This window comes from Tigriopus californicus, chromosome 2 (assembly GCF_007210705.1).
Source record: "Tigriopus californicus strain San Diego chromosome 2, Tcal_SD_v2.1, whole genome shotgun sequence".
Taxonomy (NCBI): Eukaryota; Metazoa; Arthropoda; class Copepoda; order Harpacticoida; family Harpacticidae; genus Tigriopus; species Tigriopus californicus.
Genome location: NC_081441.1, coordinates 12129360 through 12140427, shown reverse-complemented (window position 1 = coordinate 12140427; position 11068 = coordinate 12129360). Strand labels below are relative to the sequence as shown.

Here is an 11068-nt window from a genome sequence, read left to right as displayed (position 1 = left end):
AGTTAGCATCATGATGCTATCTCTGGACTTCAACGTGTGATATATCTAACCACACATTTGAAAAGCTTTACCCACCTTCAACTGTATGTGCTCATCGAACTGTCCATTATTTTTGAGGACTGCACCTAAATCTTTCATAGATGACACCTGCTCAATATCATTACCTCCAATATCTACGAGTGGAGTATTCAAAGGAGTTGACCCGAAGGTCATTGAGCGGAATTTCATTCCGTTCACGGCCATATTACTCTCACTCACCCAACACTTAAAGAGTAAATTTTATCTAGGTTCTTTGCTAGGCTAGTGGAATCTTGGTCATCCCTATCAGAAACTAACGTTGTATCGTCAGCATAAGAAGAGAGACTGGCAGTTATACTAAGCTTTTGAAGCGAGGCAACGAATACTTAAAAAAGGAGGGGCCTTAAGATGGAGGCCTGGGGAGCACCCGACTTGACATCATGCATTGCACTAAGGGATCCCTCGGCCTTTACAATTTGCTTCTTATCATGAATGAAGCTTCTTATCCAATTGAGAACCTTGCTTTGGTTCCTAATGTCATGAATTCTATTCAACAAAAGGCGTGATCTACGTTATCAAAGGCCTTGGCAAAATCAAGATAGACAACATCAACTGACTCATGTCTTTCCAGTCCCTCAATGACTTACTCTAAATGCTCAATCAGTTAGGTAACTGTTCGTGCACAATTGAGCCCATAACGTGGCATGGGAAATTTAACTAAAACCACAGTCGCATTTTCATTCTCGAAGAGAGAAGTCAGTTTTTTGAACCTCTCCGAAGATGTCACAATTTGGAGCTCGAGGAGACAAGTCACATTTTTGTTCTCGAGGAGAACAGAGTCACCATTGAACATTGAAAGGCATAACAACTCCCAACTCTCCAAAGTTTTGGTTGCCGTAGTCAACAATTCTGTCCCAAAATGTTAACGCGATGTGACATTTTGGTGGCGGATTCAGAATCAATCACAATTAGGATCCAATTTGGATCATACTCTGGTTCTTATACTCTGATCTTATGTTCTGTAAACTTGATGACTGGCAGACTATTAAAAACTCAAATTGCCCCTACGATGGATTTCTTAGCTTCTTTAATTGAATAATCATTTATCAAACGGAAATAAGTTGTTAAGATTAAAAAAACAACAATAAAGATTTCACCAATCTTTACTCCGCTCAAGAAATGGGCAAAAGCAAAATTAGTCACCCTTGATAATTGATAAATCGTCGAAGCTGCCGAGCCCATAAATTAAAAGTCATTCTTTTTTCTTGTGAAAGTGCAGCGCTCTCCTTTTTGTGCCGTCCAGGGCTCAACTAGTTTTCAAGGGCATGGAGTACGTCAGTAGTGGAGTGGAAAGCTCGGTCAAAGATCGAACGTCTTCTAGCGAGGTTTTGTAGAGCTATGCGTTACCTACTGATCAGATGAGTTCCCGCTGAGAGAGTGCTCAATAAATTCCATCTTCATGTTCAAGCACTCAATTAGGAGGTAACGCAAAACTAAAACGCCTTCTAGCGAGGTTTCAGAGAGCTTTCCACTCCACTACTGCCGTACTCCATGTCAAGGGTAAGGAACTAAGGTGTGGAGGGTGTGGAGGGTGTGTCAGTAGTGGAGTGGAAAGCTCTGTGGAAGATCGGAAGTCTTCTAGTGATGTTTTGTAGAACTATGCCCTACCTCCTATCTGATGCATTCCCGCTGGCAGAGTCCTCTATGAATTCCATCTTCATGTTCAAGCAACTCGATTAGGAGGTAACGCAAAACTGTAACGTCTTCCAGCGAGGTTTCAGAGAGCTTTCCACTCCACTACTGCCGTACTCCATGGTTTAGGTGAATGTCTTTTTATCGCCAGCAAAAAAGGTGTCATAGGCTGTTTGGATAGTATCCATTACTTTCTTGTAAAACTTGCTGAATGAACGGAACTGAATAAGAGACGATTTTGAAGGTTCCGATCTTCAGATTCAGATGAAAGGCGCCATGGGCTCTTGGGACTAGTTTAGGCCGAAACTCAGTATTAGTATTTCTAATCACTATCATGGTTTAAATCACGAATGTTTTAGTTCAGAATCAATGCATAAGCACCGAGGCACACATTTCATTAAAAAATATCAATGACTTACTTGGTAAATTGATGCATTGAGTAGAGTTTTACCCGCTAACATGGTACAAGCCAGCGACAATCAGTTCTGTTGATTTAATGGCCTGATTTTTTTAATGAAATGTGTGCCGAGATGAGGTGCATAAAATCCAGATAGGTAGTTTAAGAAAGACACCTGATAGATAGATATATTCTTGTTAGAGGTATGTAGATATATATGCATATAGTTATGGATAACTCATTTTATGGAGAATTCATTACGTCGTACCCCGTCAGTCCTTGCTTCTCAGCGTTGTAAGTTCAACTTCCCGGTGTCTGGCCCTCAGTGCTCTCGTCAATTATGCGACCGCATTAAGGTGCTCATGCTTTGATCAAAAAACCAAAATATTCAAGATTCAGGTCATAGCTGTGCTTCAAAATAAATACACTTGACTACCCAAACTAGTCCCAGTCCTCGCACACTCCAAACTGGTGCAGCCGAGCGGTCTATGAGGCAGCGCAAACAAGGCAAGAATCCTCTCCCTAGGTGTCGTGGGTTTAAAGCCTGGCGCCGGAAGTAAGCCTTTAAGGGAGGAGACATGATGTAGTGGTTAGCGCAGGATCCTAATACGAGAGAGGTCCCTGGTTCGAATCTCCTCCCCGACCTGTCTCAAGGAAACTTTTAGACGCTAACCCTGCCCACAGATGGAGAACCAAACTGATACGGAAAATGACCCTGCCTATCGGAAAAAGTATAAGGACGATATGATGGCTTCGCTGGCTGGGCGAGGCTCATCCCTCCAACCCTAGCACCCAAATACAAAAAAATACAACCTTAACTTGTTTTAAGGTGGAGGCAAAACTAAAACTGTCTTTTCTTTAGGGCATGTTAATCATTCCTCAAATTCCTCAATAAAAGGAACGAATTACAGTTACAGTTACTTTGGTCAAAAAAAAGTAATTCGTTACACATCCATTACTCGAAAATAATATATATAATGTCGTTACTCGTTACAATTACTTTTACTAAAAAAATGAATATTTTTTTATTATTAATAATATTTGTTTAATTAATTTATTTAATATTAATAAAGGTTGAGCACGTAAAAATCTGGACACTGAAGAGCATGCTATATAGCTTGTAATTGACAAGAAAAATACCTCGATATACTTTTAAAATATCGCTTTGTTTATGGGGGGAAAATGTCTTAACTTATAAAAAAGAATTCTTTCAGGAGTTGAGACACTGGAGGCTTTAAAAGAACATCGTCAGAATTTCAGTCTGCACGAATTCCTTAAAAATAAGGGTGCCAGTTTGAGAACCTTGTACGAAAGTTGATTTGACAAAATCGACATTATCAAACGTACATTTACGCTTCAATAACAACCCTGAGCGTACAAAGAAAACCTGGAAGTGAAAAAAATGCATATTGATAAGATCCCAAATATGATGCAAAAGTTATTCAATATTTTCAAAGAATGCTTCAATCAATTTTGAAGCACAGATGTGGCCATGAAGGTCAGAAAATCTCAATCTGATGTTCAAGAGGTCAAAGAAAGGTCAGAGTTAAGGTCCTACAAGGCTTAGGCTGGACTAGATCGCACAGGTCAACACAATTTCATGTAGAGACATTGTTTTGGCTCTACTTGGCAAGTTGTCACTAAGCTAAGGCCAGAATGACATGGTATTAACAATATGAAATAAGTACTGATTGTACTGAAGGAATGGAACCAAGAAATGTGTTCAATTGATGAAAATCCGTCATTTTCGAAGGAGGTCTGAAGAAAATCAAACTTGGCCATCAAAACCAAAGACTAATGGAATATTAAGTAGCAGTAGGTATTCAGGAAGATCGATTCTTCTCTCATGTAAAAGCTGATGGCTAGTATCAGAAGGAAAGTAAATTTTTTGGCCTTTTAAGATGAATACAACTTTTCTTGATTGTTTCATAAATAAGAATTATCCTTTTGTGTGACTATCTACTTTTGAAGGTTCTGAAAAAACTCCAACGGTTGAGAAAGTAACCATTTTTGATATCCGGATTTTTATTTATTCAACTTTCAATTTATGGTTTACACCATCAAGACCATTCTCCTCAAAAGAAATTGAACAGCATTTGAAGATTTCGTGTCAACATTTTTCAATAACGAGCCTTGTCGTTTCATCTTGACATAGTTGTTCAAGATGTATTGCATCATAATGCTCAGAGAAGTCAAAATTCGGACCCTGGATGGAATAATGATTGTTGAAGGTTTGAAACAATGTCGCAAAAGTCATGATCGAAAAACAGCATTAGACATTGTCAAATCGGTAAAGCTTCGCTGTAAGAAGTCCATCCCTTAAGTCGTGGAAATGAGGCTTTGGAAATTTGATGCATCATATTCAAGCCAAGAGATATTTTTTTCTTGACAATTGCACTGAATCAGATCTTCAGCCGAACGAACGGATCTTTAGATTAAAAAACAAGAGCACCCTCAGAGTAGTTGAGAGGAAGTACGATTTCCAACCCTGACTTTCTTTGATCAAAATATGCTAGATGGAATTAGCAAAAATTGGCAATTTCTGTTGAGCCTGAAGGTTCCGCAGCTGTCACGAGATAAACGAAATTTAAAGACCATTCTGGAAGCTCAAAAAGGAACGAGTAACGTGTAATTCTTGTAGATTTTGGGTCGTTACAATTACACAATTTTGAAATGTAATACAATTACAGTTCCTTTTTCGAAAAAGGAACGAATTACTGTAGTTTCGTTGCTTGTCATTTCATTACTTGTAATTTCGTTACTAATGCCCTGCTTTCCTTCTAATGAGGTCTCGGATTTCGCAATACCTACACGATCAAAAAAGGTCAACCTCCTCTCCAACCCTTTGCGTTTTATACAAAGCATCTTTGAATCTATTTTTTTGCCAAAGTCCTTCCTACCTTTCAATTTCTAACGGTTTTTTTCAATCGCATGTTTTGGTTTCAATGCATACTTGAGTGCATATTTTTAGCTAGAATGCATATTTAAGTGTCCATTTTCTTCAGGTTTTATGCATATTATATGACTTAAAATGAATATTTTAAATGCATATTTTGGCCGTCTTTTATGACCATCAATCTACTTTTTACTAATTGAGTAGACTGTCCTAGAACAATCAACGAGTGTCTGTGCTCTAAAGCCCAGGTTCAAGGGTCATCAATATCATAATCGATAAATTTTAAAATGCCCCTGTTTTAAATTTCTTGCGTCATTTCAAGGAAAAGAGCTTCCTTTGTTAAATGAGAAGTATTTTTGTCCCGTATTCAAGATGCATTGCAAAGAGAAGCACATTAATTCCATTATCATCGGATTTGAAAACTGGCAAGATAGTGATCAATTCCAGACGTGCTGAGACAAGAAACACATGTTTTAAGTAAACACACAACTCCGAAAATTCCAGTTTCTCTTCACACTTCAAAGTGTGAACACGTATCTAAAATGGCTGAAACCCAATCTCATGCCCTCACGGGACCTTGCATTGTTTTCGTCTCTACTGTGATCCTTCTGATGAATAATTATGTGATTAAGGTGAATCAAAGCAACGTAAGCTCATGATCCATTGCTCTGTTAGTTTAATTTCGCCTTGATCCAATCCAGAGTTGGAAAATTCCCACTCCAGATCTTTGCTTTTGGCGGGGATTGATGCAGATCACGCCTCTTCTCGTGTTGCTTGCGTGCAATCGGGCTCCCAAAATTCGTCGACAAGATCTACTTCATCTGGTTGGATATACATTGGCCTCGGGGATCAAGATCACTTCCTACTTTGCGGCCGTGTCCTTGGTGCCTTTGACAGAACTCACGGTTCTGTGCTCAACCATTCCGGTCTTTTCACTCATACTCTCTCGCATCATGTTGGGCAAGGCTATAACGCCATTGCGAGTAAGTGGATTAATATGCTGACATTTTCATACTGAAGCAGTTGCTAATTGACCGATATTGATACCTTTTCCGATTTCCTTGGAAAAAGTTCTGAAATGTCACCTTTAGGGCTTCCAGTTTTTGAGGGAAAACAGTTTTTGGGTTTGGTTTGGTTTTTCATGGGCTTTTCTAACCGCTACAGGGAATATAATCCCCAGTACTATTAAAATGAAAGGTTATAATTCGTCTATTTATTACCTTTCAATCTTTATATGATATTTGGTTTACCAACCAATTTGAGTTGACAGACCGAGCTAGTCCTTGAATATAGGGTTGATCTGGAATGCTATCTAAAAATTTGTCCAAGTCTGACTTGAAAGATGCTACCGGATCAACAAGGCCTACGTATTCCCTACGAATATTAGAGGGAAGCAAATTAAACAATGAAGGAGCCCGAGAAAGAAGAGATGTGGACTTCATTGTTCGAACTAGCCTGGATTCTCGAAGACTTGAAGGTGCTCTCAAAACGCACATTAAGCCTCTACGGTCACTAGAATTGACCCTAAACCCTGGGTTGGGACAAAGCTCATGGATACTTTTGAAAACGTACAATATCAGATACCTTTCGTACCTTCTCTGAGTACTGTACAATCCCAACCGTTCTAACCTTTCCCAATACGAGAGCTCTCTCATTCCTGTGATGTTCCTAGTGAAACATCTTTGGACTTGCTCGACCTTTTGCAAACCTGCTGAACTCATTGGAGCCCAAATGGGTGAGGCGTATTCAAGATGTGGCTGGACAATCGACTTGTACAGAGTTAGCATCGTGATGCTATCTCTGGACTTAAACGTGCGATATATCCAACCACACATTTGAAAAGCCTTACCCACCTTCAGCTGGATATGCTCATCGAACTTTCCATTATTTTGGAGGACTACACCTAAATCTTTCATAGATGAGACCTGCTCAATATCTTTGTGGAAATTTGCTTATCGTTAACTAGCAATAAAGCAAAAATCTTGGTTTGGCAATGTCGATGGTCAAAATAAACATTTCTCATTTCTTTTTGAAGGTTTTTTCGTCTTGAGCCGCGGTAAGGAAGTCAGCGAAAAAAATGTCCCACTATCCGCGAGTTTTTTACCGTACAAAAAACCCTGATGAAAAAATTAGAGAACAAGACTTTCCAAACATCTTGGGTTTGGTGGCTTTGATCCGAATACGGTAAAATTATTTGAAAAGAAAAAAGAATTGGAAACTTCCGGACTTTTTTATGAACAGCCTAGTCACCTCGAATAGAAGGGATTTTTCAGAATTTTTTAACCACTAATGGAAATGTGAATCCCAGTAGTTGAAGACGAAATATTTATAACCAGGGCTTGAACCGTTTTCGAAAAAAAGCAACGCGTTACCGTTGCCAATACTTTTTAGAAAAGGGAATGCGTTATCGTTAATGTTATCGTTGCCCCTTACTTAGGCAGAAAAAGAGGACCTAAAACTGCGGAAAAACGCTGATGCGATTTTTAACGTTTTGTAAATATGACGTGAACCGAATGACTCTTGCGACTATTTATTTGATCCCATCAGTGGCAAGCAAGTCATTGCATTTGAGAGGGAATGAAAAAAAATCGCTCGTTAAGTAGATAAGAAAGTAACCGTAACGGGAAGGATGACAAGCCCGATCCGTTACCGTTACCTTTTTCAGAAAAGTAAAATCAGAAACGAGAGAGCATTACTTCACTGTTTAAATTAACCTGGATACACGAGGGCTCACTATCACAGCGAACTTTAAGCTTCTGCAGTCACTGCATTTAACCCTAGATTGTTACTTTATAGTTCAAGATGATTTTTTTACATGAATTACTATGTTGAAATAAAGCAAGCGTTAGCAAGAGGTCCTAAATTGGTAGGTTTGGACTCCTGTCATAAAGCATAGATTGGACATTTCTGTTTTCGCAACTTCCAAAGGACGAGTATAATTCTTATCTGTTTCAGTGTTATGTTTTGAAATTGTCCTCTATTCCTTACGTGTTGTGCTCGGATTTGGCCCATTTCCCTCAAAATTGCTGATTAGACGATCCTCTAACAAGCCCAAGACTTCTAGGTCTTCCTTTGCCTGACCGTGATATTGGGTGTGGTTTTCGTAGTTCAACCAACGGCCATATTCACTGAGCAATCCATCAATGCGTCTCCATTGTCCAATGAGGTAATTTTTAACCACAGATAATTTCCATAAAAAATATCTGGGGTAAGTATTTGATGGCCCTATTTTGGGATCTTGGATAACTTCAAGCAATCCAATTCCTTGTGTGTTTACGAAAATGCTCGGCTTTTAACATAATGATGGTTTTTCTTCAAAATTTCTCGTAGACTTTGGAGGTGATCGAGGGGGAACCTGTACCCAATCCCACTTTACAAGTGGATTCCCAAACACGTGACATTGACTACTATCTTGGGTTGCTTCTAACATTAGCATTCGCCATAAGCTGTACGAATTCCAAGCCATTGAGACATATCTGTATATTTTTTGAAAATTATACCGTCCTTTTGTTTTAGGTAGTTTAACGCACGTGACACCGGCCTTGGCCACCGAAGTTCCTAATCAAGCATTCCTGTTTTGCGCCGGACTAGGAACGAGTTTGGTGTCATTTGTGATCCCACTTTTAGGAATTGAGATGTATCTGATTCAACGAGATTTGTCCACAGTAGGTGCGTATTCATTTTTGGCCGTGGCATCATACCCCACGTGAGGCTTCCTGCAATTGAAATTATTATATTAAAAAGATAAAGAATATGTTTTAGTTGAAGTCTTGGTCTTTTATTTACTTTCAGAGCCAGTGGTTTGGTTGCTGATTTTTGGATTGGGTTTGTGCTCGGTGGTGTTTCAAGTTCTCATGGTTATGGCTATTCGAAGAACACTTCCAACCATTGTTTCCATGGTGAGTGTAAAAGTGTAGCCCGATGAGTTCGATGAGTATATATATATAATTTTCTGTTTTACCCAATTGCTAGGTTCGTCGGTCGGATATCATTCTTGTGATTATCATAGAAGCCACCTGGTTTGGGTCGTTTCCAAGTATTTTCGGGTGGATCGGAATAGGTAGTTATTTTGTTACCTTGTCACTCAGATCACTACGTTCATATTGACATTCGAAGGTCATTAATTTTCATTCACTTTTTCAGCACTTGTTTTAATCAGCATCACCGGAATCACTTTTGCAGACAAGATTGAGACGAGTTTAAGCTACAAATATCATCGCAGGTGTTCTTCAATCAAACAGGAAAATGAGGACATTTGAATCCAGACTTGGAATTTCCCAAAAATTATTTACGCTTGCCCAAATTGGTTGGTCGAATCTGATAATGTTAGAGCAATTGTTTTTCAATTCCTGACTATCGTTTAAGCATGAGTTACTCATTTTGAAACAAAAGAAATATTATCAAGAAATGCAAGCTATGTATTTGAAATCCTCATCATGATTTTCCTCTTCTTCAGATTTGTCTGGTTAATTTAAAAAAAAAATCATGGATCATGTTATGCCAACTTAATCTGCCGCCACTGTGAATAAAAATAACAAGGGAAATATAGGTGGGGTGTAAGCCCTTGAATTTTCTTTTCTTTTCATTTGCTATGGTCAAAGCCATTCCTCTATCTTTGACTCACTCAATAACCCCAAGAAGACTGTTAGAGCCAAGAAGGAGAACTTGAAAGATGAAACATTGACTATCAGTCACTATTTCTGGTCAGGGTGCAATGACTGTCTGTCCACTGTATGTGTGACAAAAATAGTCATAAAAATCACGCGTACCCTCGGAAAGCCCTGATATACAGCTTTCCGATGGTATCGACCGCAAAATCCGGCAACATTGGTACATCATGGTTGATTTCAACTCTGGATAAAAACATTCAATGGCATTGAATATGCCTTCTTTATTTTCTTGTAGAGTTAAGGGCTAGGATCAGGAAAATTGTAAAAATAAACTTATGGCCCATACTATTTTAGAAAAGTTTCCTTTTAAAATATGTCTGGGCATGAACCAAAAATTACTTTTACTTTTTACCATTACAGAGTACTTCGAATTTGCAGACTCTGGGTCAAATTCCTGACTCAAGTTAAACTATTGGAAGGAAGCAAAAGAGTATTGAAAGAATAAATGTACACAAACTAGAACATCGTCATGAAAGACCCTTACTCTGATACCATTAAAATTTCTATTTTGAAAATACAAACAGATTTTATTCATTGTTGATCATGAAATACGACTGTTGGGCAAAATCGGGCATATCCAAGGGTTTTAGAATAGTGTTTTATTAATATATTACTGCATTACTTAATCAATGTAAGCTCAGATATTTCAATAACTGAGCCAAACTGACGTCTGTTGCCAAGACATGCTTTTAAAATTGCAATTTTTCCAACACGACACACATATTACATATTTTTGCTCAAAGCGACTAACCTTAAAAAAGAAAAAAAAAGGATGAAATATAAATGCCATTGAATATTTTTGTTCGGGACAGAAATTAATCGTTACCTACCTATTCATAAACCACGTTCAGATGAACTTCTGTTTGTTGAAAATATACGTATATCATCAGTTGTTTCTTCTTTCTTTTGGCGGACTTCCTTACCGCTGCTGGGATTAGAATCCCACCAGTTCAAAACGAGAAACTTATGCATTTTACTGAACTTTTATGTATATATCTGAACAATGAAGGAGCCCGAGAAAGAAGAGAAGTGGACTTCATTGTTTTAAGTAGCCTGATTTTCGAGGGCATGAAGGTGCTCTCAAAACGCACATTAAGCCTCTACGGACACTAGAATTGACCCTAAATCCTGGGTTGGGACAAAGCTCATGTATACTTTTGAAGATGTACAGTATCAGGTACCTTTCGTACCTTCTCTGAATACTGTACAGTCCCAACTTTTTTAGCCTCTCCCAATATGAGAGCTCACTCATTCCTGTGATGTTCCTAGTGAAACATATTTGGACTTGTTCGACCTTTTGCAAACCTGTTGAACTCATTGTTGCCCAAATGGGTGAAGTTTTTTCAAGATGTGGTTGAACAATCGACTTGTACAGAGTTAGCATCGTGATGCTGT

At 38.5% G+C, this 11068-nt stretch overlaps 1 protein-coding gene across 2 annotated transcripts; it reads left to right on the top strand.

Annotated features, from left to right (window-relative positions):
* The first annotated feature begins 5081 nt into the window (after positions 1 to 5081).
* Positions 5082 to 9576, top strand: LOC131876852 (uncharacterized). 2 transcript variants are annotated; one of them, XM_059222360.1, is made up of 8 exons: positions 5082 to 5635; positions 5705 to 5986; positions 8068 to 8169; positions 8334 to 8451; positions 8520 to 8672; positions 8796 to 8902; positions 8976 to 9063; positions 9147 to 9576. In XM_059222360.1, exons 1-8 carry the CDS (start codon positions 5546 to 5548, stop codon positions 9260 to 9262), a joined length of 1056 nt encoding a protein of 351 aa, XP_059078343.1. In that variant the 5' UTR covers positions 5082 to 5545; the 3' UTR covers positions 9263 to 9576. The 2 variants fall into 2 exon arrangements, with proteins under 2 accessions (XP_059078343.1, XP_059078344.1); XM_059222361.1 differs by having other exon boundaries at positions 5082 to 5650; positions 5727 to 5986.
* The last annotated feature ends 1492 nt before the right edge of the window (positions 9577 to 11068 follow it).

Coding starts and splice junctions, on each gene's coding strand:
- LOC131876852 (XM_059222360.1), top strand. CDS start 5,546: ATGGCTGAAACCCAATCTCATGCCCTCACGGGACCTTGCATTGTTTTC. Junction 8,452..8,519: donor ATTAGCATTCGCCATAAGCT/GTACGAATTCCA, acceptor CTTTTGTTTTAG/GTAGTTTAACGCACGTGACA. Junction 8,903..8,975: donor TTCCAACCATTGTTTCCATG/GTGAGTGTAAAA, acceptor CCCAATTGCTAG/GTTCGTCGGTCGGATATCAT.